Raw genomic sequence first — 27128 nt, 5'->3', positions numbered from 1 at the left:
TTCAATGGGGGCTGCCCCAGGGGAGACCACAGGTCTGAAGACAGAGGTACCACTATGGGCACCACAGCCCCCCAACAGCTGCTTCCCAGGGAGGAGGGCGGTGCATCCTGCCCTAGGAGAGGGGTCTCACCAGTGTAGACAGAACACTCAAGGTGGGAGGGCGGGTCATATCCTAGGAGTGAGATCTCACCCAGTGTAGACATAACACCCAGAGTGGGAGGGCAGGTACTGCCCTAAGAGTGAGGTCTCACCTGGTGTAGACAGAACACTCAGGGTGGAAGGGCGGGCCCTGCCCTAGGAGTGAGGTCTCACCCGGTGTAGACAGAACTCTGGAGTTGTGTCCTGATCCAGTGGTTAGTGTATCAGAAAAGGGGGAGCCTGGCTGCAGTGCTCTGGCTGGCTCTGCTCGGCTGTGTGAGTGTCAAGCCTCGAGGCCCAGAGCCTTCTGCGCCCTGGTGTCATGTGGGGTTCCGTTGGGCAGGATGCTGACGTCAAAGCCCACCCCCCTCCCTCCGTCCAGGCAGCCCCTCTGTGGGGACCCCTCCCCATCCTTCTTCCTCACCTGGAGTCAGCCTGAGGTCTAATCTCCCAGATCCGCCCTGGCCCTGTGGACAGAGGGCCCTGTGGACAGAGGGCCCTGCAGCAGAGAGTCTGGCCACCTACCCCTCCCCATGAGGCAAGCCTTCCCAAACCTCCCATCCGACCGGGGACCCAAGTCTCAGACCCCAGGGCCCTGGGGCCAATCTGTGTGAGGGGAGGGACAGGGTGACCCCGCCCAGCTGCCCGTGGTCATCCCCTGATGCCTGGGACCCACATGGCCCAACACCCCTGCCCCTTAGAACTGGATCCTGGGCCATGAAGATGGGAATCCAGGGTGTAGACACAGGGAACCTCAAGCAGATGGCGCTTCTTGAAAAGCGCGTGGATGAAAATGTTCCAGGAACCATGAACAAAATCTGGTAAAATGCTGGGTGGTCCTCTGCCCCTCCCTCGGGGAAGGTGCCTCCTCAGCTCCTGGGGCCCTGGGGAGGGGGTGGTCTCCAACCACACCTAGAGGGGCTTTCATCTTCCCGAGGAGGTGGTGTTGGTCTCCCACCCTCCGCAGCTTGTGCTGAACCAGCCCGAGCGTCACGTCCAGAGATCTAATGGCACCGCAGGAAAGGGTCACTGGGGGGACCAGGACCCCAGGGGTCGGCTGGCCCCTGTGCCCCACCACCCTCTCCTGCACACCCTCAGCTCAGTGGGAGACTTATGTGGCTGCTGCCTCTTAACTCTTGTTTTATTGACATGTAACACACATACAGAGTGCCTGGGACACACGCGGTCAGCTCGGGGGGTGGCCATGGCATGAGTTTCCATGACACCAGGACTCACCGCGGAGATGCAACATGGAAGCAGTGCTGTCGGGGCGGCCGGGGGCAGGGGTCTCTGCTCACCAGGCGCCCGGGCAGCCCCCCTGGAGGGGGTCCCCAGGGGAGCGACGGGAGGCACCGCCCTTCATACCCACGGGGAGCGGTCGGGGCTGAACTTGCACAGGTACATTATCCAGAGGACACAGACGGCCAGCGAGACCCAGATCCAGACCTCTTCGTAAGGGTCAAAGCAGAAGCCCTCGGCCCAGCAGAAGCCCTCGTCCCCGGGGGGCGGGGGGCGGAACCTGGATGCACGGGGTCCTGGCTGCTTCCGCTTCTTGGACGAGCCCTGGGGCGCCAGGCCATCGCCTTGAGGGCCCCTGGCCTTGCGCCCGGAGCTCTTGCTTTGGATGATGCTGAAGACAGAGAAGGGGACGGTGACGGAGCCCTCGCCGAGGGGCACCCAGCCGCCCACGTCGGTCCCCGGGAGGCGCTCACGGCCCTCGGCAGGGGGGCCGCCGCCGCCAGCCACCTGCCCTTTGCCTTCGGGGCCACTGGCAGAGGAGGCCGCCACTCTGCCCTCGTAGGCGAACATGAAAGGGAAGGTGAGGGAGCCGTACACCAGGTCGAACGCGTCGGCGTCTTCCAGGAGCACGTCGGTCAAGGAGGAGGGGAAGGTGACCGAGCCCTCCCCGTTGTCCATGAGGCCCACGATGTAGGTCATGGGCCGCGGGCTGCCTCCAACCGGGACAAGCCTGGTGCTGCTGGACGGGGCGCCCCAGTCGGCACCCTCGTCCTCGCCCTCGCCCTCATCCCCCTCCTCGTCGGGTTCAGAGACACAGCCGAGCCCTTGGCAGATGAAGCCTGTGGTTGCCTTCGCGCCGCTGAGCAGGAGCCCCTGGCCGTGGAAGACGGGGGCTTTGATGCTCACCGGGAAGCGCCTACCCTTGGACGTGGCCTTGGGGTTGGCGGGCAGGTAGAGGGAGCCCCTGCCGATGATGTGCTGCCGGCCTGCTGACTCACCCGCCAGCCCCTGGGCCCTGTGCCCGAGGCAGAAGGGGATGGTGACGACCTCCTCGGCCTGGCCGCAGAAGTCCCTGCCCTCGGCGATGGGGCTCCTGATGAGGTCGGCTGCGTACAAGGGAACGGCGATGGCGTCGGGGGTGCAGCCCCGTGGGCGGTCGACCAGCAGCCCGCGGCCCAGCGTACGCAGCTGCCTGCTGGTGGCGGGGGCAGCCTCGTCGCCGCTGGAGTACAGGGTGAACCTGCCCTTGATGCTGCCGGAGCTCCTGCCCTCGGGCCCCCAGGCGGGGTCAGGCGGCTGCTGGAAGAAGCAGACTCCCAGGTCGCAGGCCTCACAGCGTTCGCCGAAGCAGACCTCGGGGCCCTGGTCGGAGCCGGGACCCTCCGCGTAGCACTTGCGCTCGATGAACCGCACCAGCTTGCCCAGGAAGAGCCGCACGCTCAGCAGGCTGACGCGGCACTCGGCCCCGCCGGGCGGGCACAGCCGGCACCGCTGGCCCCAGACCCGCATCTTGACCAGCCCACGCCGGCCTGCCTCGTCCCACCACAGGTGGAAGAGCACGTGCACGTGGGCCGAGGCCCAGCCCCACTGGCAGCGACCGCACTGGAGCCTGCGGAGGAGAGAGGCCGGGGGGCGAGGGCTCGGCCGGAGCCTGCCCTGCACGCCCCCGAGGCCCCACAGCCCGTGCGCGCCCTCGAGGCCCCCGCCCGTGAGCACCCCTGAAGCCCCACAGCCCGTGCGTGCCCCCGAGACCCCACAGCTCGTGTGCGCCCCTGAGACCCCACAGCTCGTGTGCGCCCCTGAGACCCCACAGCTCGTGTGCGCCCCTGAGACTCCACAGCTCGTGTGCGCCCCTGAGACCCCACAGCTCGTGTGCGCCCCTGAGACCCCACAGCCCGTACGCACCCTTGAGGCTCCAGCCCGTGCGCACCCCCCACGTGTGTGCGCCCCCGCGGCCTCCCAGCCTGAGGAGCCCAAGCAGACGCCTTCCATCCTTTGGCCCCAGCATGCCCCGGGTGGCCAAGCGCACTGCCTGGGCCCCTCTGGGCTCAGCGCTACATCTGCTGCTGCTCTGTCCCGGCGGCGTGGGTCTCAGCGCCCCTAGGAGACACCACCAGGACCCCGCGGGAGGGAGGGCCATCTGTGGTGCCCAGGGGATAGGGCAGGGGGCTGCACAAAGGGCCTGGGGAGCCCGTCCCCCGGGAGAGGGGCCATGAGGGGTGCGGGGAGAACTGGGCGTGGGGGGTGGCTGGGAGGCTGGGTGGCCCTGTGGCCCTGGGCCAGCGCACCGGGACTGCGTGCCCACCCCTCATGTGCAACGGCGCTGCTCCGGGGGCCAAGGCCCTGTGTCCCCGTCTCTCCAGCTGAGTAACCCTCGGGCTGATCCACCAGACCTTCCCCTGATGGTGGGCTTTCCACCCCCCACACCCCCACCTGCAGCCTCCTGCCACGCATGGCTGGGGAGCACCTGGACACATGTGGTGTCCTTGGTACTGAACTTCCTCCTTTATTTGTTAATTACGCGGCGCGTCATGGCTGGACGTGGAGACGTGGGTCTGCACTAGTGACCATCCCACCAGCTGGCGCGTCTGTGCCTGTGAAAACCACACACCGACCAGTGCTCAGGCTGCTTGTCCAGCCCGTGAGCAGCGGCTCCTCCCAGGACAGTCACGGGTGGGAAGGAGCCTCCGATGCTGTCACTTCCTGACACCTGGGAAAGCCAGCCTCTCACCGCACTCCTGACTCCCGGCGCTTCAGACACGGGGGAGCGGGGGCATCCGTGTCAAAGGACAGCTGCCCACGGGGTCCACACAGCCCCCTCTCCCGCCGGCGCCCTCCCGGCTGGCCCCTGGGAGACCCTCGGCTGGTCGCCTGTGGCTGCTTGTCTGACGCTGGGAGGGCACGGCTCACGTGGGGACCCACGGTCCCCGGGGCTCCCGACGTGGCCCCTGCTCGGCCACAGCCCAGGCCAGGACTGCCTCTTCCTTCTTGGGCCCAAGCCCTCCGTGAGGGTCCATCCGCTCAGGCCCTCTGCAGGGCAGGGCAGAGACCCACCCTGCTCCAGCTGTTAGCGCTGCCATGGAAACGAGGAGATGCTGCGGTGAACAAAGTCTGCCACAGGCGGGCAGCCATCCCCCCTCCCACCAGCTGCCCCTGGGCTGGGCCCCCAGACTGGCCTGGAGGTGCCCAGCAGGCAGGGACTCAGCTCGCCTGCGATGCAGGTAACGGACACACAGCTCCCCCAACACCCCCACTGCCCAGAAGGGACGGGGAGCTCCCGGCCCGCCCACCCACCTGTTGGGTGCCAAGGCCAGGCAGACACACGCTGCTCCTGCCTCCCTCAAGGCCCAGGCCACATCCAGCACTGGCTGGTGGCGAGGCAAACTCGCCCCCCCCACCCCACCTCCAGGGACCCCACAGGAGGCCCCCCAGCCGCACCTCGAGAGCCCCCGAAGCCGGTACTGGAAACCGCTGCTGTCCAGGTGCCCTGAGGCCAGGTTCTCCTGGGGGACCAGCTCCCAGATGTCCTTGGGCTTCGTCTGGGCCATTAGCTGCACCAAAGTCTTGGCCCACACGTCCGCCCCTTCCATGCTGTTCGGATCCGCAGTGCGGTCTGAGGGCTGCACCGGCTTGGGCTCCAGGCGAGCACCCACCCGCCTCCAGCACTGGCCAATCGCTGCCTTGACAACCACCCGGTCTCCATGGCAACCGGGTTTGTCTCAGAGAAATGAGCAATGGGACTCTTTTTCTGATCCCTTTGAGTATTTTTTATTACGCAAGCAGTGGATTTCGTTTTAGGAAAAATTGGAAACAGGTAAATAAACAGGACGACACACACGATGATAAAGGTCGCCCGTCGTCCCCACTGTGGGGCCAACGTCCACGCGTCTCCGGTGCCTGAAGGGAATCGCGGGCCTGCTCCTCTCCCACAGCACGCCGCGGGACCCGTGCTTCTGAACGTCTGGCGTCGCCCGGCCCGCAGCTGGGGTGCAGTCTGCCTACCCGGCCTCGATCCCTGAACTCGATGCCAAGTCTGCTGTCACGAGCAAAGCTGTGAGGAACTTTACTGAGCATGTATCGTTGTGAATTGTCCCATTACTTTTCTCCGAACTCTATTTGCTAGAAAATCACCTTCGTGTTAAAATACCTTAAACACAGTCAATGCACAGCTTCACAAATGCCTCTAAGGTCTTAGTTCAGCACTGAAGGAGCCAGGGCCCCATAAGTGTCCGCGTGCCCCCAGCCCCCAGAGCCCGCCCTTTCCCGCCAGGGCAGCCCATCGGGGACACCAGGGAACCTCCTGGAAGAGGAGCCCACGGCCCGTGAGCTGTGTCCCTGTCCTGTGTGCAGACCTCATCACAGCAGGTCAGGGCTTGGTGACAGTGCAACAGTGGCCAGGCTCAAGGACAGAACCACCGCTGGTCAGGCAGGGCGGGGAGGGGCCTGCACCCAGAAAGCCAAGGGAGCAGCCTCCTCCGCGGGCCCAAGGCCCTGACACAGGGGCTTGTGTTGACAAGATGAAAAGGCTCCGGCCAAGAGAGGGAGACAGGGTCGTCGGCTGGGAGGGCCCGTGCTCAGCAGCCAGTGAGCCCCCAGTGCCCACAGGCAACAGGAAGAGACACTCCCCCAGGCTGTGGCAGCTCCTGGCACAGAGCTGGCCTCCTCCACAGGCCCCTCCCGGAATGAGGTCCTGGGCTCTGCGCCTGGGCCACTGGCCCCCCTCCCCGCCCTGGGCCTGTCCACACAGACAGGCCTCCTGCTCTGTGCCGCCCTGCCCTGAGGGCCACGTCACCTGCCTGACAGCTGTCTCCAGGCTCCGGAGTCTCTGCGCCCCCTCTGCTGGGAGCGAGCCTCATGGGCTGGCCATTTCTGTCCACTCCCCGAGCCACCCAGAAATTCCAGCGTGCAAACCTGATGTGCCCTTTGGGGAGTGCTCTGCATGAGGCCCGCTCAGCTCCACGGGGGCAAACCTGATGTGCCCTTTGACCGGGGAGTGCTCTGCGTGAGGCCCGCTCAGCTCCACGGGGCCTCCCCCCCGCAACTTGGCCTCTACCCCGCGTGCAGAGCAGTTGCTTCCCATTGTTCTCCCTCATCTGTGTCCAGCCCACAGCTGACCCTGTCAAGTGGCTTGTTTCTCAACAAACTCTTTCAATTGGGTGACCTCTGTCTGCCTCTCAGCTAAGTGTGAGAGTGAGATAGAGCAGGAAAGTATTGGGAGGTGCCTCAGGGAAGGTTCCATAATACTGGACCAGGTAACCAGGAAGAGTCCTACTTCTCCCATTCCAATTTCACCTTCTCTGCTCACCAAAGCAGAGATGATGACATGATGGCTGGCACTCCTGCAGCCACCTTAGACGACAAGGTGACCTTGCAGATAGAAGCCACTGCTGAGGAAGAAGCAAGGAGACACCCTGATCCTTGAGGGCAGCTGGAGTCCTGATACCACTTCAGGGTCACGTAACCCTGGGTTTCTTCTTTAAGAGAGAAATGAACTTCTTGCAGTCACTGTTATCTTTGTTGTCGTTCAGTCACTAACTCATGTCCAACTCTTTGTGACCCCAGGGACTGCAGCACTCCAGGCTTCCCTGTCCTTCACGATCTCCCAGAGCTTGCTCAAACTCACGTCCATCAAGTTGGTGATGCCATCCAACGATCTGATCCTCTCCCGTCCCCTTCTCCTGCCTTCAATCTTTCCCAGCTTCAGGGGCTTTGCTAATGAGTTGGTTCTTTGCATCAGGTGACCAAAGTGTTGGGGCTTCAGCTTCAGCATCAGCCCTTCTAATGAACACTCAGGACTGATGTCCTTTAAGATGGACTGGTTGGATCTCCTTGCAGTCCAAGGGACTCTCGAGTGTCTTCTCCAATACCATAGTTAAAAAGCATCAATCCTTCAGTGCACAGCTTTCTTTATAGTCCAACTCTCACATCCATACAAGACTACTCGAAAAACCATAGCTTTAATTATACAGACATTTGTCTGCAAATTTATATGTCTGCTTTTTAATATGGGGTATAGGTTTGTCGTAGCTTTTCTTCCAAGGAGAAAGCATCTTTTAATTTCCTGGCTGCAGTCACCGTCCACAGTGATTTTGAAGCCCAAGAAAACAAAATCTGTCACTGTTTCCACTTTTTCCCCATCTATTTGCCGTGAAGTGATGGGAATGGATGCCATGATCTTAGTTTTTTGAATATTGAGTTTTAAGCCAGCTTCTTCACTCTCTTCTTTCACCCTCATCAAGAGACTCTTTAGTTCCTCTTCGCTCTCTGCCATTAGGGTGGTGTCATCTGTATATGTTACCTTCAGATGACATCAGATCAGTCGCTCAGTCGTGTCCGACTCTTTGTGACCCCATGAATCGTAGCACACCAGGCCTCCCTGTCCATCACCAACTCCCGGAGTTCACTCAGAGTCATGTCCATCGAGTCAGTGATGCCATCCAGCCATCTCATCCTCTGTCGTCCCCTTCTCCTCCTGCCCCCAATCCCTCCCAGCATCAGAGTCTTTTCCAATGAGTCAACTCTTCGCATGAGGTGGCCAAAATACTGGAGTTTCAGCTTCAGCATCATTCCTTCCAAAGAAATCCCAGGGCTGATCTCCTTCAGAATGGACTGGTTGGATCTCCTTGCAGTCCAAGGGACTCTCAAGAGTCTTCTCCAAACCACAGTTCAAAAGCATCAATTCTTTGGCACTCAGCCTTCTTCACTGTCCAACTCTCACATCCATACATGACCACAGGAAAAACCATAGCCTTGACTAGACGAACCTTTGTTGGCAAAGTAATGTCTCTACTTTTGAATATGCTATCTAGGTTGGTCATAACTTTCCTTCCAAGGAGTAAGCGTCTTTTAATTTCATGACTGCAATCACCATCTGCGTGATTTTGGAGCCCAGAAAAATAAAATCTGACACTGTGTCCACTGGTTCCCCATCTATTTCCCATGAAGTGATGGGACCGGATGCCATGATCTTCGTTTTCTGAATGTGGAGCTTTAAGCCAACTTTTTCACTCTCCTCTCTCACTGTCATCAAGAGGCTCTTGAGTTCCTCTTCACTTTCTGCCATAAGGGTGGTGTCATCTGCATATCTGAGGTTATTGATATTTCTCCCAGCAATCTTGATTCCAGCTTGTGTTTCTTCCAGTCCAGCGTTTCTCATGATGTACTCTGCATATAAGTTAAATAAACAGGGTGACAATATACAGCCTTGACCAACTCCTTTTCCTATTTGGAACCAGTCTGTTGTCCCATGTCCAGTTCTAACTGTTGCTTCCTGACCTGCATACAGATTTCTCAAGAGGCAGATCAGGTGGTCTGGTATTCCCATCTCTTTCAGAATTTTCCAGTTTATTGTGATCCACACAGTCAAAGGCTTTGGCATAGTCAATAAAGCAGAAATAGATGTTTTTCTGGAACTCTCTTGCTTTTTCCATGATCCAGCGGATGTTGGCAATTTGATCTCTGGTTCCTCTGGCTTTTCTAAAACCAGCTTGAACATCAGGAAGTTCATGGTTCACATATTGCTGAAGCCTGGCTTGGAGAATTCTGAGCATTACTTTACTAGTGTGTGAGATGAGTGCAATTGTGCGGTAGTTTGAGCATTCTTTGGCATTGCCTTTCTTTGGGATTAGAATGAAAACTGACCTTTTCCAGTCCTGTGGCCACTGCTGAGTTTTCCAAATGTGCTGGCATATTGAGTGCAGCACTTTCACAGCATCATCTTTCAGGATTTGGAATAGCTCAACTGGAATGCCATCACCTCCACTAGCTTTGTTCGTAGTGATGCTTTCTAAGGCCCACTTGACTTCACATTCCAGGATGTCTGGCTCTAGGTCAGTGATCACACCATTGTGATTAGCTGGGTCATGAAGATCTTTTTTGTACAGTTCTTCTGTGTATTCTTGCCATGTCTTCTTAATATCTTCTGCTTCTGTTAGGTCCATACCATTTCTGTCCTTTATCGAGCTCATGTATGCATGAAATGTTCCTTTGGTATCTCTGATTTTCTTGAAGAGATCCCTAGTCTTTCCCATTCTGTTGTTTTCCTCTATTTCTTTGCATTGATCGCTAAAGAAAGCTTTCTTATCTCTTCCTGCTATTCTTTGGAACTCTGCATTCAGATGCTTATATCTTTCCTTTTCTCCTTTGCTTTTCGCTTCTCTTCTTTTCACAGCTATTTGTAAGGCCTCCCCAGACAGCCATTTTGCTTTTTTGCATTTCTTTTCCATGGGGATGGTCTTGATCCCTGTCTCCTGTACAATGTCACGAACCTCCATCCATAGTTCATCAGGCACTCTATCTATCAGATCTAGGCCCTTAAATCTATTTCTCACTTCTACTGTATAATCATAAGGGATTTGATTTAGGTCATACCTGAATGGTCTAGTGGTTTTCCCTACTTTCTTCAATTTAAGTCTGAATTTGGCAATAAGGAGCTCATGATCTGAGCCACAGTCAGCTCCCAGTCTTGTTTTTGTTGACTGTATAGAGCTTCTCCATCTTTGGCTGCAAAGAATATAATCAGTCTGATTTCGGTGTTGACCATCTGGTGATGTCCATGTATAGAGTCTTCTCTTGTGTTGTTGGAAGCGGTTGTTTGTTATGACCAGTGCATTTTCTTGGCAAAACTCTATCAGTTACCTTAGGGCAGATTTTCCTGGGAAATTTTTGGTTATCACGCAGCCAATCATTGCAATTCTAAGATCCTTCGTTTTGCTGGTCAGTCTGGGCTGTGCTGTGCACAAGCTCTCCCCCTCCCGGTGGCCCCTCCAGGCACAGTGGCCCCGGGTGTGCCTGCCCTGTGCTGGGCGTGGGCCCCTCACGCTGCCAAGACCAGACCACCCCAGGCCACCCACAGGCCCCTCCTCTCCAGAGACCGCCAGCTGTCTCTGACTCTGGGGGAGAGTCTAGCAATCGTGACTCACCATATTGTCCCGGAAAATAACCTTTGGGTGGTGATGCAAGGAGCCAGTCACCTCCGACCTTTCACTCAGGACCCCCTCAGCCTATCCCAGAGGTGCAGAAGGTGGGGAGGTCAGCCTTCACACCCTTTTATCTGGCTGCCCATTTATCTGCCCCCCAAACACATGAGCCCAGCCCCCCACGAAAGCTGCTTACAGGGTCTGCTAACAGATCCATCAGCCATAAACACCTCCTCCTCTTGGCAGAGAAATGAGAGGCGAGGCAGAAGGCAGCACCACCCCGCATGGGAGGCGTGTTCTGGAGCCGGGGTCTGTGTGAGTCCAGCCTGGAGGAGGGGTCAGAGAGGCCCTTCCGCTGAAGGACAGGCTCCCACAGCAGGGTCAGCGGCCACTCCCCCTGCCCTCTGCCCTCCGCCCTCCACCCTCCACCCTCTGCCCTAGGACCAGCCTCCCTGAGGCACTGATGACTCCAGATCAGCTCGGATGGGGGATGGAGAGAAGTGCCAAGAAACCAGGTCCCGTTTCCACACGATCACCCCCAAGGCAAGCAGCAAGGTCTGCTCTCCGGGTGGACACGCCCTGGCCTCCTCCTCAGCCACACTCGCCCCCCAGCCAGGGCGCGGGGCAGCCCCCACGCGGGGCCTCCGGTGGAGCGTAGGAACGTAGACCTCCTGCAGGCCAGGTGAGCCCCCGTCTGCCCCCACCTGGACCGGCTGGGTCCCGGAAGCCCCCACCCCGAGCCTGGGCCAGACAGCAGCCCGCTTTGGGCAGGGGTGGGAGTGGAGGCGGCAAGACAGCCCAGCAGGGAGGCAACAGACCTGGCCACCAGCTCAGGGTCGGGGGTTACAGGGTCCGCCGAGGCCACCCAGCTGATGCTTTGCTCCACCAACCTCGGGCGTGGGCAGCAGACAAGTTAAGACAGACAGACAACCAAGAAGAGAGCTGGGGGCAGAGTCTGTCTCAGACTCTCAGAGGGGTGCACCCCCGAATCCTGGGCCCTACGGCCCACCCGAGGGCCCGAGCCCCGCACACGGCCAAGCTGCACACACGGGGCCTCAGGCGGCAGGCGGGGTCCAGCGGGCAGCAGGCACCACAGCCCCATCCAGCTGTTCCATCCCTACGGTGTTTCCCAACGTCCAAGTCTCAGCATCCAGCCCAGCTGCTGCCAAGCAAGGGGCTGGCACCTCCCCCAGACCCCACAGGAGCCAGGACATCGAGCAGCAGAGGAGAAGGACAAGGGACCCGGGGCAGCAGGCGAGGCACCTCTGACAGCACCCCGGCCCTCAGAGGCAAGGTCGGCCTGTCCAGGGGGTGGCGCCTCCTCCTCCGCCCTGGCCAGTCTGCCTCCAGAACCTGGCGGGCTGCCCCTCAGCCCCCTGGGCAGCTGGCCAGTGAGAGAGGCCAGAAGTGCACACACAGGCACACACACGCATGTGAGCACTGCACACACACACCCATAAACACGCAACACACACATACCTGTACTCTGCACACATACACGCAAACACACCACACGCACCTACACATCCTGACCCACATATGAACACGAGCCTGCACACAAACACACCACACACACACATTCATGTGAACACATGTGCACACGCAAACACGCACCACACACACACACATTCGTGTGAACACCTGTGCACACGCAAGCACACACCACACACAAACACATTCGTGTGAACACCTGCGCACATGCAAACACACACCACACACAAACACATTCGTGTGAACACCTGCGCACACGCAAACATGCACCACACACAAACACATTCGTGTGAACACCTGTGCACACACAAACACGTACCACACACAAACACATTCATGTGAACACCTGTGCACACGCAAGCACGCACCACACACAAACACATTCGTGTGAACACCTGTGCACACGCAAGCACGCACCACACACAAACACATTCGTGTGAACACCTGCGCACACGCAAACACGCACCACACACAAACACATTCGTGTGAACACCTGCACACACGCAAACACGCACCACACACAAACACATTCGTGTGAACACCTGTGCACACGCAAGCACACACCACACACACATTCATGTGAACACCTGCACACACGCAAACAGACACCACACACGCCTGCCTGTGAACATATGCATGCCCACACACGTACGAAAACATGAACACATACACGCAAATACACGTCCTGGGAAATTTTAAATATAAATCTGCATTTAAACTCCTAACAGCATTCTGGCAATTTCAGAAATGAGGGGCCCCACCGCATGAGCAAACAGCCAGCTGTCTTTACTCTTGTGCGTAATAAATGATGAAAATATTTCATCTTCATTTTTTAATTTGGTTCTTAAATTGGGCAGATAAATTCGGTATTCTTTTTTAACTTCTGGGAAATGCTTCAAAAACAGGATAGAGCAGAAAGTTTTTATTTGCAAACACTATTAACCATTTCCTGTTCCAACCTCAGACTGGCTGTGAACTCACCACCCTCCCGGTTTGGGGCATCATTTCGCCCTCCAAGTGTGGGTCAGGGGTCGCTGACATCACCATCTTCTGGCCCCTCAGAAGCAGTTTCGGGTGACCCCCCCGCTTCCTGTGCTTCCCCCCACCACAATGGAAACGTCCCTCCAACGCCAGCGGCCTCTCAGGAGCTCGGGGATCCCCTCTTCCCCACTTTCTCTCCACCCCTGTCCTCCTCCAGGGTCACCTCAGCCAGGCCAGGTGCACCTTGGAAACCCTAGGTCCCCTCTCAAGGCTGAAAGATGGGAGCCCAGTGCCCGCCTAGCTGAGAACCCTGCGGGCCCTTTCACTTCCTTCACTGCTGGCCCCTGGGCTTCTGCAGTCGGTCCCGCAGGAAGCAGCCGGCAGCCAGACAGACCTGCCAACGCAGCACACACCCCACGGCACCAGAGGCTGCGGGGACCAGGGCTGCTCAGCAGGCCCTGCCCACCGGCTCCTCCCTGCCAGACCCCCAGCTGGATCCGCCCAGGTGGGCCTCAGCAGAGAAGAGCCAAGTGTGCCCACCACCACGGGGCACAGTGAGGAGCTCAGCAGGGACACGTGGGCGCGTGGACCACCGTGCGTGGGGTCCTGCCGCAGGGGCCGCCCCACTGTATACCTTGTGGAGACACAGCAGACGCTGCAGGGTGGACCCTTGGGTGCAGGGTGAGAGGGCAAGGAGCTGGCAGTGGCCTCAGAGGCGCAGGGGGCCGAGGGATGAGAGCTGGCGGCACCTCGGGGGCAGGAGGCAGGCCGTCACGGGCACGCCGTACAGCACCAAACGCACGCGCCGCACCCCTCGGTGGGCCGCAGCCACGGCAGCCCCGGTGTGCCAGCAGGCGGCCATGCGGGATGCCGGCCCGCCACCGTCACGCCTGGAGCGCTCCGCAGTGACCGCCTCCCCGGAGGCCCCGCTGCACTGGGGGCCCCGTGTGGCCTGACGGTCCCAGCCCCACGCCTGGGCTTGTGAGAGGGTCACATGTGGGGTCAGACGGTCAGCCCCGCAGTGAGCCCGACTGAAATGTCCCAAACCTGAAGGGGTGAGACCAGGTCACAGGGCCCAGAGGACAGCCCAGCCGGCAGGATGCAGGGAGGGGCAGATGGGGCCTGACCGTCACTCCCTCCACCCAGGGAGCCTGACCTGTCCCAGTGAAGGGTGGGGACAGGGGGGAGGCTGTGTGAGGGACCGTGTGCGGGGACAGTGTGTGTGGGGACGGTGTGTGTGTGGGGACGGTGTGTGTGGGACAGTGTGTGGGGACAGTGTGTGTGGGGGGATGGTGTGTGTGCGGGGACGGTGTGTATGTGGGGACGCTGTGTGTGGGGACACTGTGTGGGGGGACGGTGTGTGGGGACAGTGTGTGGGGATGGTTGTGTGTGTGGGGACGGTCTGTGTGGGCATGGTGTGTGTGGGGACGCTGTGTGTGGGGACACTGTGTAAGGAAGGTGTGTGTGAGGACAGTGTGTGGGGATGGTGTGTATGTGGGGATGGTGTGTATGGGGACAGTGTGTGTGGGGATGGTGTGTGTGGGGATGGTGTGTGTGGGGATGGTGTGTGTGGGGACGCTGTGTGTGGGAAAGCTGCGTGGAGGGACGCTGTGTGGGGAGGGTGTGTGTAGGGACAGTGTGTGGGGGGACAGTCTGTGGGGACGCTGTGTGGGGAGGGTGTGTGTGGGGACAGTGTGTGGGGGGACGCTGCATGGGGGGACGCTGTGTGGGGATGCTGTGTGGGGACGCTGTGTGGGGGGACAGTCTGTGGGGATGGTGTGTCGGGGGACACTGTTGGGGACAGGATGGTGCGGGGAGCCCTACAGGTGGACGATGGGGGAAATGGTGGGGGACGGGGTGTGTCTGGGGACAGCTTGTTGATACGCAGCGGGAGCTGGCCTGTGGGGACGGCACCCAGAGGCCCTGGGATTCCCACCCCTTCCCTCACTTCCCAGGGCCCCTCCCCAGGCTCTGGCCCAGTTGTCCTGCTGGTCTTGCCCTCCCCAGGCTCCAGGTACCCTCTCTCTGCCTCCAGTGTCTGTGTCCCCTTCCTCCCTCGGTCCCCTCCCACCCCAACCCTCCTGCAGTCAAGGGCCCCTTTCAGCCTGCCGAGTCTGGGCCACCCGCCCAGCCCACCGCCCTGGGGCATCAGTGAGAGTGGGGGTCAAGAGGCTGGGAGGGAAGGACCACCAGGAGGGGGTAGGAAGGGAAGGGGGGCGACAGGGAAGGAGGCACTGTCCGGGCTCTCACAGGTGGAACGGAGGCGAGGGTGGTGAGGAGGCCCCAGGGTCTGACAGCACCCCACTCCTTGCACGCCCCACTGCAGCCCGGTCCTCAGGGGACAGAGTGCTCCCCGCACACCCCACTGCAGCCTGGTCCTCAGGGGACACAGCACCCCACACACAGAGCTTCGGGCCTCTGTGAGCGCCCACGTGCCCCCCAGGGCCAGGGTCAGCAGGGACCCCTCCCGCCCTCCACGCTGCCCCCGCGGCCTCCTCGGGGGCTGGCGCCTGGGAGTGGCCCCCTGTTCACCACGGAGCCTCCTCCGCCCAGTGCCTTGCTTCGCCGGAGATAGTGTCTTTGATGCTCTTTTTCCACCGTTTCAGTTTTCTTTAATGTTTTCCCTTCACAGCAAACCCCGGTGTCAGAGCCGGGGCTGAGCGCCAGCTGTCAGGCAGTTTCTGTCTCTGTCATCTTAGCTGACGAGACCTACGCACCGCACGGCTAATATCAGCAGTTTCGTTTTTCCTGTTTTCCATTCATTAGAACAACATGCTTAGAGCGAAATGTGGTGAATGACCCAGTGACTTAACAAACGTCGGGGCTGGGCGGCCAGGCCGGGCTCCTGGAAACCCCAGGACCACCCCCAGCACCGATGGGCTTGGGAAGCTTCTGCAGGAGGAAAGAGGTGGAAGTGAGGCTGCCCCCCCGCCACTGCCAGGGTCCTCCTGAGAGCCGGCCCCCAGAAGCCCCCCATCCACTTAAGGCCAGAGGGACCACCGAGGGCGTGGGGAGGGGCCCAGCGCCCTGGGTAGGACAGGAGGCACGGGTCGCAGGAGGGCCTGGAGGAAAGAGCCCAGAGCCTCGCCGCCCACCTCCATTGGGGAGGTTGCCCACCGCCATGAGGGAGGTCTGGCAAGTCAGGGGCCCGCCCAGCACTCGCTGCCCCCAGCAGAGCGGGCTCCAGCAGTCCACGGTTCAAGCACAGTGGTGCTGGGACCTGGGCCCAGAGAGGGCAGGACTGGCCGGGGGAGGGGGGACAGAAGACCCTCCTCCCGCCCAGGGGGGTCCTGGCTTCAGGAAGGGGCAGCAACACAGAAGGAGCCGAGAGCCTCCCCGGGCCAGGGGGGCAGACCCATCTCCTCCTCCTCCGGCCCGTGTCTCGCTCCTCTCCCCCTCTGTCTGTCTCGGTGCAGTGTGTCTCTCCCACCAGGAAGAGGGGGTGGGCTGGGGGCGGGGCCCTCCGCCCGCCCGGGACAGCTTCCTCTCCTCTCCTGCGGCAGTGGAGGCTGTGAGCGGCATGCCGGCGGGCAGGCGCCCTGGGCATGGGGACCCCGCGGGCGCTGTGGCCACTCGTCTGGGCCGTGCTGCAGCTGGGCTGCTGGCCAGGATGGCTCCTAGGTAGGTGGGCCGGGGCTGGGTGGCGCGGGGTCAGGGCAGAGCCTCCCCTTCGCAGTCTCCGGCCGGTGGGACGGGGCCCCCGAGGCCCGGCACGGCCCCGGCAGGGTGCTACGTGGCCTGGGACCGGGGAAGGGCCCTCTCTGGGCTCCGGCTGCTCACCTGCCGTCCTTGCCTGGGGTGGGCCCTGTCCTCGCCGAGGGGTGGGCCCCATCCCCCTGGGGAGCAGGCAGGAGGGCCCCGCTCTTGCCGGGAGGCCTGAGGGACGGGCGGACTCGCGCCCTCCCTGTAGGATGACAGCGCTGGTCTGCCAGAGTCCAGACCCCGGGCCCACCTGTGTCTTCCTGCGGGAAAACGGACTGGCCGTTTCCTTGAGGGCACAGGCTGGACGGCCTGACGGTGTTTCTGCAATTATGTCAGCGGGGTCCCAGCTCCAGTAACACCCATTCAGCCCCCATCCCCTCGTGGGCCTGGGCCGTGCCCCACTGGGTCTGTGACAGGCGCCCTGGGGCACAGGGCCAGGAGAGTCTGCAGGGCTTCCAGAAGGGGCCTGGCCCCAGCGCCCTGTACAGGCTGTTCCCCAGGAGGCCCTGCAGGCCCACAGCCAGAGCCTCGTGGTCAGGGAGGCGCCCCTCCTGGCTCCCCTTGCCCTCAGCCGCTGTGCCAAGTCCTGCCGGAGGGGAACACCAGGGAAGGGGGCTCCCAGTCGGCCCTAGGGCTGTTCCTCTGGACCTCACTGGGCTCCGGGGGCCAGGGCCTTAGAAAGGCCACAGGGAGGGGTGGCAGCCCTGACCCCCTGGCCACCTGTCCTGGACTCCAGTGCCCAGAGCCCTTCAGGTGTCTGTGCCAGGCCTGGGCCTGGCCAACAGAGTGGGACAGCTGGACCTCCCTGCTCTCCTTCCTCCCCTGGACTTGCTCACCGTGGACAGAGCAAAACTCAAGGCTGTGGTCAGTGGTCCAGAAGCCTGTGGTCACAAGGTGCCCCGTGGGGAGCCCTGGGGGTCCAGGCACGGCGTGGGGAGGGGTGGAGACTGGGTGCGTGTCGCCCAGGAAGAAGGGCCGAGGCTCGGGTGGGGGTGACTTGCCTCCCGTGACTTGCTCCCCACCAGGGTCCCTTCCCAAAGAAAGGAAGGATCAGAACGTTAAAGGGGTCGGCACTGGGGAGCTTGGGACAGATCCCTTAACTGCTTTGAGCAGAAATTTTCCCACCGCAGCTTGGGGATAAAATGCCACTGTACAGTGTCATGAGAACTCCGTCTTGTAAGAGCTGTCTGGCTCTGCCTGTGACATACTTTTTCTAAGTCAGATTCTTTATTTTTTTCAACTTACAATCTTGAAAAGTATTTGAAAGATACAAAAAAGTACAGAAACACAGCGATGAACACCCTGCACCCAGTGGCCAACCACCGACCCTGGGTCAGTGTGCTGGGGCTGCCGTGGCGACCCCCACCCCAGGCTGGCCACGTGGACCTCAGAAGCCTGTGGGCTGGTGGCTCTGGAGGTGGGAAGTCAGAGGGGCCTCAGGGTCTCCGGGTTCTCTCTGCCCGAGGCCCCTCCCAGCCCCGGGCAGCGGTAGGGACCCCGGGCGTCTCGGGGCCTGTGGACACATCACCCCAGCTCTGCTCCGTGTCACACGGCGTGCTCCGTGTGCAGGTCCGTCCATGTCTTCTCCCCAGGAAGGACACAGGAACGGCGCGTTAGGGGCCACAGACCAACTCCTCATCTCACCCGATCCTGCCAGCAAAGACCCCGTTTCCCATAGGGCCACAATCTGGCGGCTGCTAAACGCCTGGGTCTGGGGCCGCACAGCCCACAGCCCTCTTGGTGCACACACAGCAGTCACAGAGCCCCTAAGGCCCAGGGCGGAGGCCTCGCGGCAGGCCCACCGTTCAGACGCCCCTGCGTCGCGAGCCTGCCCTCTGCCTGGCCCCTTCCCGGATGAGTTGAGTCAAGGACCCCGCCTCCTCGGACCTCAGCAGGCGTCCCTCTCCCTGGCTTTGTTGGGCCCAGCATTCTTCTCTTCTTTTTGTAATCAAATCTCTATTTCATTTCCGATATGGAAATCCTTAGAATTAGGATGTTTTGAGGTATAACTGGCATGCCTCATCATATTCATTTCAGGTATACCATGTAATGATTTCACACTTGTATATATTCCAAAACGATCATCAGAGTGGGTCTGGCTAATATCATCACCATATACAGGTACCAGTTTTCTCTTATAAGGAGGACTTTCAAGATCTACTCTCCTAGGTACTTTCAAATATGCAGTACATATTATTAACCCTAGCCCCCATGCTGCAGATCACACCCCAAGGACTTATTTATACCTGGAAGTGGGTACATTTTGGCCGCCTTCACCCATTCGCCCACCTCAACCTCCGGCAATGATCGTCCCTGGTGGCTCGGTGGTAAAGGACCCACCTACCAACACAGGAGACACAGGAGACGCTGGTTCCATCCCTGGGTGGGGAAAATCCTCTGGAGGAGGAAATGGCAACCCACTCCAGTATTCCTGCCTGGGAAATCCCACGGACAGAGGAGCCTGGCGGGCTACAGTCCGTGGGGCGCATGGAGTCAGACATGCCTGAAGCAACTGAGTACGCACCTCTGGCAAATTTCAGTCTGTTCTTCGTACCCACGAGCTCGATTTTTATCTTGCTTTGTTTTGGGTTTTTTTGTTTCTTAGTTTTTTAGATTCCACATATAAGTAAAATCAAACAGCATTTGTCTTTCTCTGTGCAACTTACTTCACTAAGTATAATATTCTCCAGCTCCATCCATGTTGTCGCAAGTGACAAGATTTCATGCTTTTTTGTGGCTGAGTAACCCACTCCAGTGTTCTTGCCTGGAGAATCCCAGGGACGGGGGAGCCTGGTGGGCTGCCGTCTATGGGGTTGCAGAGTCGGACACGACTGAAGCGACTCAGCAGCACCAGCAGCGGTGCTCCACTGTATAATGGACCATATCTTCTTTATCCGTTCCTCTGTCCATGGGCACTCGGCTTGTGTCCACATCTTGGCTGTTGTAAACCATGCTGCTATGAACATGGAGGTGTGTGTATCTTCCAAGTGAGTGCTTCGGTTTCCTTCACATGAAAACCGAGTGAAATTGGTGGATCGTGTGGTAGTTCTATTTTTAGTTTTTCAGGAACCTTCATACCTCGCACCAGTTTCCAGTTTTCTCCACATCCTCTCCGCCACTTGTTACCTCTAGTCTCTTGGATGACGGCCGTTCGGCAGCTGCAAGGGGCCGGCTCGCTGTGGTTTCTGTGTGCGTCCCGACTCCTGCTCGCCACCGATGCTGAGCGCCTTCCATGTCCCTGTGGCCCACCTGCACATCTTCTTGGGGAAAATGTCTCCTCAGGTCCTCTGCCCATTTTTTAATCAGATTGTTTGACTTTTTGCTATTGTTTTCAGAATTTTTTATATGCTCTGGGTATTAACCCCTTAGCAGATGTATGATTTGCAAGTACGTTCTCCCATTCGCTCGGCTGCCTCTTCAGCTTTTGACGGTGTCCTTTGCTGAGCGGGTGCCCTTTGGTCCGATTTTGAAGGTGTCCTTTGCTGAGCGGGCGCTCTTTGGTCTGATTTTGACGGTGTCCTTTGCTGAGCGGGCGCCCTTTGGTCCTATTTTGACAGTGTCCTTTGCTGAGCGGGTGCCCTTTGGTCCGATTTTGAAGGTGTCCTTTGCTGAGCGGGTGCCCTTTGGTCTGATTTTGATGGTGTCCTTTGCTGAGCGGGCGCTCTTTGGTCCGATTTTGACGGTGTCCTTTGCTGAGCGGGCGCCCTTTGGTCCTATTTTGACAGTGTCCTTTGCTGAGCGGGTGCCCTTTGGTCCGATTTTGACGGTGTCCTTTGCTGAGCGGGCGCCCTTTGGTCCGATTTTGACCCTTTGGTCCGATTTTGACGGTGTCCTTTGCTGAGCAGGCGCCCTTTGGTCCGATTTTGACAGTGTCCTTTGCTGAGCGGGCGCCCTTTGGTCCGATTTTGACGGTGTCCTTTGCTGAGCAGGCGCCCTTTGGTCCGATTTTGACAGTGTCCTTTGCTGAGCGGGCGCTCTTTGGTCCGATTTTGACGGTGTCCTTTGCTAAGCGGGCGCCCTTTGGTCCGATTTTGACAGTGTCCTTTGCTGAGCGGGCGCCCTTTGGTCCGATTTTGAAGGTGTCCTTTGCTGAGCGGGCGCCCTTTGGTCCGATTTTGACGGTGTCCTTTGCTGAGTGGGCGCCCTTTGGTCCGATTTTGACGGTGTCCTTTGCTGAGCGGGCGCCCTTTGGTCCGATTTTGACCCTTTGGTCCGATTTTGACGGTGTCCTTTGCTGAGCAGGAGCCCTTTGGTCCGATTTTGATGGTGTCCTTTGCTGAGCGGGCGCCCTTTGGTCCGATTTTGACGGTGTCCTTTGCTGAGCAGGCACTCTTTGGTCCGATTTTGACCCTTTGGTCCGATTTTGACGGTGTCCTTTGCTGAGCAGACACTCTTTGTCTGACGCAGCCCCGCGCGCCTATCTTGGGTTGTGCTGCAGGTATGGGCATTTCTGAAGGACCCAGGTAGGGCGTGACTGTCATTCACTTGTAGGAGGTCACAGACATGCTGGCCCTTCTTGGGGCACCTGTTGGGGACCCCACGATGGGGTCACTCCCTCCGGGTCCACTGCAAAGGAGAGGAAGGCGCACCTTTCCCTTTGGGATGAATTGGAGACCCAAGGCAGGGACCTCACAATCCATGAGCAGTGCTTTCAGCACCGCAGGTGGGTGTTGCCCACATCAAGCATCAGACAGCAGCTGTGAGATGCGGTCTCTGAGGGCACGCTGAGCCCTTCTCAAGGCTCACAGCCCATCACACCCAGTCCTCCCCCGGGCTCTCTCCCCGCTGACCCTGCTAGGGCTCAGCTTTCTCCTCAACCCTCTTCTCAAAGAGGAAAAAAGGCCTGGGGGCCCCTCGTTGACATTCTACTGTTACAGAAATAGCCAACATTTAAACGCTCAATTCATAAATGATAAGAGCCGACTTCATAGGTGTTCCTACCGCAGAGATAAAGTGAGGCCCCGCCCTGGACTCGGGAAGAAGCTCGGCACCGCCTCCCACGCCAAGGCTGAACAGGGGGACACGTGCATCACAGGACCCAGGGCCCCCAGCTGTCCACCGCCCCGGGCTCCCGCCCCGTCCTCCGTCTGCTCTGCGCTTTTTCTGGACTCTTGCTCAGAGGAGCCCATTTTTCTCCCTCTGGGGGCCGCCAGGTACCCCATGAGGGTCCGCTCTGTGACCCCACACCCCAGCCCGGCCCCCGGGGCCCCTGACAGCCAAGGCCCTGGGAGGCGAGTGCCCCGTCGGAGCTGGGTCCTGAGCACCCAGAGGGGACGGGCCGCCCACAATCACTGCCCCACAGGCACCACCCTTGACTGGGCCTCAGGCCCGGCGGCCTCCAGCCCCGGCCTCCAGCCACAGGGTGAGGCCCGGTAGGGGTGGGGTGGGCATCTGGGAGGAGGCAGCGCTGTGCTGGAGGAGGGGCTGAGAGGCAGCGGGGGTTCGCAGGGTCCGGACGGAGCAGGGCCTTGTCGGCCACCAGCAGGGACCTGCTGTCCCAGGGCCTGAGCAGGCCGAGGGCAGCTATGTAGAGACAAGGCTGGCAGCCCAGGGTCCAGCTCATCCAGTTCCGACTCCATGAGGCCCCACAAAAGGTCACAGATGGTCACCGATTCCGGCCGGGGGGACTGCTGAGGGCCTGACCTGAAGGCGGGCAGGCCCCCCTCCCCAGACACGCGGCCCGCCAGCAAATGTCCACGCAGGGGTTCAGAGTAGGGGCCCTGCTGGGGGTGCCACGCAAGAGTGGGCTCACTCAAGGCCTCGGCAGGTGGGACAAGAGGTGGCGTGGGTGTGGCGGGTGGGGGCACAGTCTGGGAGGGCCAGTCTAGGGTGTCTGTGAAGCCCCAGACTTAGGCTCGCCGCAGGTGGGAGTCAGGGAGCACCGACCAAGGGCCATGTGCACAGCAGGGCTGGGCTGGGCCAGCGGAACCAGACCCAGTGCTCTCAGCTCGGTACACCACCACCACCGCACAGCTTTGACCGAATCTGTGCTCAGCTTGTACGTAAAGCAGCGGGGCGGGGTTGGGAGGTCCTCCACAGAAGCCAGGAGCCGCCCTCCACAGGGGCTGGGAGACCCCAGGCCTGGAGGAGCATTGTGGGGGAGGGGCGCTGGGGCAGCTGTCCGCAGACCCAGAGCTGGGTCCAGACCGGGCAGCCACAGGCCTGCCACTCCCTGCCATGGTTCTCAGGGTCCCATGTACAAATCAGGAGCCACCCTGCACCCTCCATCCACAGGGCGCCTCCTTGCGAAGGGGGCACCACGTCGGCCTCGACTCCGAGGGGGATGTGACGGACATCTCCTAGGAGGGGTGTCATCCCCCCACCCAGCCAGCGGGTGGGTGAGGGCGTGTACACCCACGCGGGCGTGTGGGAACGTGCATGTGTGCGTGTGTCAGCGAGCAGGTCCCTGAACGTGATGGGGCGGCCCCCGGTGGGCCTTGGCAGGCTGTGGCAGGCCTGGTTGGGGGCGTGCAGGCAGAGCTCAGACCCACCCTCAGATGAGCGATGGCCCCGCTGGCCTCTGAGCGCCAGTCACCGAGTTGTGGCAGTACATACAGAGGGTCTCTCGCTCACCGCCTGGTCAGCAGTGCCCGCCGTGAGGTGGGGGGTTCCAACAATGACCCTGTCCTGAGATGGAGCTTGTCCCCCTCCACGGGACGCCCCCAGGGGTTACCCACCCCCTCCCCCGCTCAGAGCAGGCAGGACCCAGGGTGCTGGAGCTGGGACCGTGGGGCTCGGACCTGCAGGGACTGGCAACTAGGATTCAGCAAGGGAGAGGGTGGAGGCCCTTACCACCTGGGGCAGGGGGCAGAAATGAGGGCCTGGAGGTCAGAGCAGGCCCCAGGTCAGTACAGTCAGAGGACAGAGTCCCACCATGGAGCTGTCTGTGAGAGGTGAGCGTCCTGTCCCGGGACCGAGCGTCCTGTTCCCCGGGCTGAGCGTCCTGTCCCCGGGGACGAGCACGCTGTCCCCGGAGGCTAGCACGCTGTCCCTGGGGCGAGCACGCTGTCCCAGGGGTCAAGCGACCTGTCCCCGGGGGCGAGTGCGCTGTCCGCGGGGGCGAGCACCCTGTCCCTAGGGGCGAGCACGCTGTCCCCGGGGGCGAGCACCCTGTCCCTGGGGGTGAGCGTCCTGTCCCGGGGCCGAGAGTCCTGTCCAGGGGCCAAGTGTCCCGTCCCCCGGGGCTAGCGTCCTGTCCCCGGGGGCGAGCATCCTGCCCCGGGGCCGAGCGTCCTCTCCCTTGGGGCAAGCGTCCTGTCCCCGGGGACGAGCACGCTGTCCCTGGGGAGAGCACGCTGTCCCAGGGGGGAAGTGATCTGTCCTTGGGGCGAGGGTCCTGTTCCCAGGGGCGATCGCCCTGTCCCCGGGGGTGAGCGTCCTGCCCCGGGGGTGAGCGTCCTGCCCCGGGGGCGAGCAGGGCTCGGGGGCAGAAGCACGCGGCAGAGCCTCCTCATTGGTGGGGCTGAGGGAAGGTGAGGGGCCGGGGCCGGGGGCTGTCCCTGCCCACCTCACGCCCGCTCTCCCCACAGAGGCCTCCAGCAGGCCCTGGAGCGCCCTCACCTTCTCTCCCCCCCGGCTGGTCGTGCCCGAGGGAGCGAATGCCACCTTCACCTGCAGCTTCTCCAGTAAGCCGGAGCGCTTCGTCCTCAACTGGTACCGCAAGAGCCCCAGCAACCAGATGGACAAACTGGCCGCCTTCCCTGAGGACCGCAGCCAGCCCAGCCGAGACCGGCGCTTCCGCGTCACGCCGCTGCCCGATGGGCAGCAGTTTAACATGAGCATCGTGGCGGCCCAGCGCAATGACAGCGGCGTCTACTTCTGCGGGGCCATCTACCTGCCACCCCGGACGCAGATCAACGAGAGCCACAGCGCAGAGCTCATGGTGACAGGTGTGGGCGCCAGAGACCCTAGCGCGGGGCAGGCCCCAGGGCTGGGGTGGGAGCCACCAGGGCAGGGTGGTCTTGGGGTCGCCAGGCTTCGTGCCGGGCCTGCATCCCACTCCCAAGACCACGGTGACCCCCGTCCTCGCTCTCCACGGCTGGAAGCACCCCCCAGATCCACTGTCCTTGAGGAAGGGGGCTGGCAGGGAGGCCTCTGAGGGTGACCTTGTGCTTGGAAGCCCTGCCCAAGGCCAGGCTTGGAGACCGCATGTGTGGGCCTAGGACTTGGAGGAGAGGACCGCTGGGTGCCCAGCTCTGATCCCTATCCTCCGGCCCTGCAGAGGCGGTCCTGGAGCCGCCAACGGAGCCCCCCAGCCCCCAGCCCAGGCCTGAGGGCCAGATGCAGAGCCTGGTCATCGGCGTCACAAGCGTCCTTCTGGGGGTCCTGCTGCTGCCGCCACTGATCTGGGTCCTGGCCGCGGTCTTCCTCAGGGCCACTCGAGGTGACGGGTCCCCAAAGGCACTGCTCCCCGCCTCTGCCCCCTGCCCCCTCCCTCGCCTCCTGCCCCAATCCTATCCCCTCTGTGTTCCCCATCAGGGAGAGGCTGGACTGGGCCTCCAGGGCCGGGGATCCCTTCGGAAACCCCTCCGCTGGGCCTGCTGGATGCTGGCCCTCCCCGGGGCCTGCTCTTGGGAAGTAGGGGAGGGAAGGCAGCCCCCACCACGGCCGTCACCCTGGCTGGACCTCAGCCAAGGCACTGAGCTCTTCTAACTGCCGGGCACCCGAGGTGACAGCCGCAGTGACACGCCCGCGTGGGTGTCGTCTCGCCAGAGGACCGCGCCTCCCTCCCTCAGATGTGTGAGGGGACGTGCAGGGACCACTGACGGTGCACAGCCGCGGCGGCTGGTGGAGGGCCGCTGGGCTGGGCCGCACAGGACGCCCAGGAGCCCGCCGGGCCCTGGGGCTCAGACAGCTCAGGTCCCAAGAGGGCTCTGGGGGCTGGTGGGGAGGCCAGAGGACCCGGCGCCTTTCTGGGGCCCAGGGACTCCCGAAGCCCCAGCTCACGACTGCAGGGCCTTGGGGCTCCCTGACTCGAGTACTTCCCTGCAGGGGGCTGCGCCCGCAGGAGCCAAGACCAGCCTCCGGTGAGTGTCTTTCCCTTCCCACCACAGTCAACCGGTCAACCGGGCGGAGCCGCCTCAGAACAGCCACGCCCCTTGCCCAGCATCACTGCCTGTTCCAGGAGGGGTGTGTGTGTGTGCGCTCGCAGGCACGCGCGGAGACCGGTGACCATCCCTCCCTCTCTCCCCTAGAAGGAGGGCTGCCCCTCTGTGCCGGCTGTCACAGTGGACTACGGGGAGCTGGACTTCCAGTGGCGGGAGAAGACCCCGGAGCCCGTGGCTCCCTGCGTCCCGGAGCAGACAGAGTACGCCACCATCGTCTTCCCAGGCCGCAGGGCGTCCGCCGACAGCCCGCAGGGGCCCTGGCCACTGAGGACCGAGGATGGACACTGCTCCTGGCCCCTCTGACTGGCTTCACAGACTGGGCAGAGTCCTTCAGACCCTCCGCCCAGAGCCAGGGCTGACCGCGTTCCCTGGAGAGGCACGCGGTGGAGAGGAGATGGGTGGGCCACCGAGGGCTTGAGGCTGGCCCACAGGGGACCTCCCGGTACCTGCCAGCGCCTGCCAGCCGTGCCTGGCTCCCGTTTCAAGGCTTGCAGCAATCCGGGGGCAGGAAGCGTCATTGTCCCTAGGGGCAAGGGAGGGAGCCTCGCCCAGGACCCCGGGCCCAGCCCTGGACTGAGCTGCCTGGAGCCACCCTTATACACACCCACTGCCTCCCAAGGGAGCCTGGGGCCTGGAGACTGTGCCGTGGCGCAGGCCGGTAGACCCAGCACTCGGGTTCCTCGAGGGGCGCATGGGGACGTGCACGAGGTCAGGGTTCCCCATGGCCTCTGGCCCCCTCAGGCCCGGAGAGAGCCAGGACAGCGGTGGGCCCTCTGCCTGCAAACACACCAGGCCTTCGTGCAGCCCAGGAAACAGGCAAAGGAGGGAGCTGGCAGAGCTGCAGTCAGCCGCTGAAACCCTCCTGGGGGCGCGGGGTCTCCATGCATCTGCACGTCTCCTGGACTCCCATTCACGGTGCTACTCAGAGGGGTCTCAGCCAGGCTCCCCCAGGGTGCTGGGCAGGTCCCCTCCCAAGGCCTGCACACGCACTCTGACCGTGTGGCTAGGGTCAGCTCGGCCTGGGTGGGGGGCATGTATCCCATGCAGGGGTCCACATGCCCTGCCCTACTCTGTTACACTGTAATTAAAGAGTGAGAACACTCCAGGAAAGGCCCGGAGTTTCCCTGCTCGCTGTTGGGGGAGGAGCAGGGAGGGGCTGGGCAGGGCTGCAGACAGTGGAGGACACAGCACCGCCCCCTGGCTACCCAGGAGCACACTGGCCTCCCAGGCCCGACCCCCACACTCACACCGCGCAGGAGCTGAAAGCCCTTCCCCAGGACCCCGTCCAGCCTCCAGTGCCCTACCCCGACCCTATGCCATCAGCCTGCCCCCTGCACGCCCCCAACCAAGCTGCTGGGCCTGAATGTGCTGCTGCAGCCCCACAGGCCCCGCGTGAAGCCAGCAGCAGGTTCCAGTCTGTTCCATATGGCGGGGGATGCCCCTGACCAACAGGACAGACACCCCAACCCTGGGCCCGGAGCACAGAGGCCCCTCGAGCCCACACCCTGTGCCTGCCACCCCCGGACTGCCCCGGGCCAGGGGAAAGAAACCG

The 27128-nt window shown here is 61.4% G+C and overlaps 2 protein-coding genes across 4 annotated transcripts; one reads left to right on the top strand and one right to left on the bottom strand.

Moving 5' to 3' along the window:
* Positions 1-1261: 1261 nt before the first annotated feature.
* RTP5 (receptor transporter protein 5 (putative)) lies at positions 1262-5009 on the bottom strand. Of its 3 annotated transcripts, XM_027538218.1 has the most exons (3): positions 4816-4904; positions 3811-3971; positions 1262-2986 (listed from the first exon to the last, which is right to left on the bottom strand). In XM_027538218.1, the coding sequence occupies exons 2-3, from the start codon at positions 3852-3854 to the stop codon at positions 1498-1500; spliced, it is 1533 nt and encodes a 510-aa protein (XP_027394019.1). In that variant the 5' UTR covers positions 3855-3971; positions 4816-4904; the 3' UTR covers positions 1262-1497. The 3 variants fall into 3 exon arrangements, with proteins under 3 accessions (XP_027394019.1, XP_027394018.1, XP_027394017.1); XM_027538217.1 differs by lacking the exon at positions 3811-3971 and having other exon boundaries at positions 4816-5009; XM_027538216.1 differs by having other exon boundaries at positions 1262-3971.
* Positions 5010-15983: 10974 nt separating this feature from the next.
* Positions 15984-26682, top strand: PDCD1 (programmed cell death 1). Its single transcript, XM_027538215.1, has 5 exons — positions 15984-16388; positions 23999-24358; positions 24691-24852; positions 25461-25495; positions 25664-26682. The coding sequence occupies exons 1-5, from the start codon at positions 16313-16315 to the stop codon at positions 25877-25879; spliced, it is 849 nt and encodes a 282-aa protein (XP_027394016.1). The 5' UTR covers positions 15984-16312; the 3' UTR covers positions 25880-26682.
* The last annotated feature ends 446 nt before the right edge of the window (positions 26683-27128 follow it).

Source organism: Bos indicus x Bos taurus, chromosome 3 (genome assembly GCF_003369695.1).
Source record: "Bos indicus x Bos taurus breed Angus x Brahman F1 hybrid chromosome 3, Bos_hybrid_MaternalHap_v2.0, whole genome shotgun sequence".
NCBI classification, from domain to species: Eukaryota; Metazoa; Chordata; class Mammalia; order Artiodactyla; family Bovidae; genus Bos; species Bos indicus x Bos taurus.
This window is presented reverse-complemented; position numbering and strand designations above follow the sequence as displayed.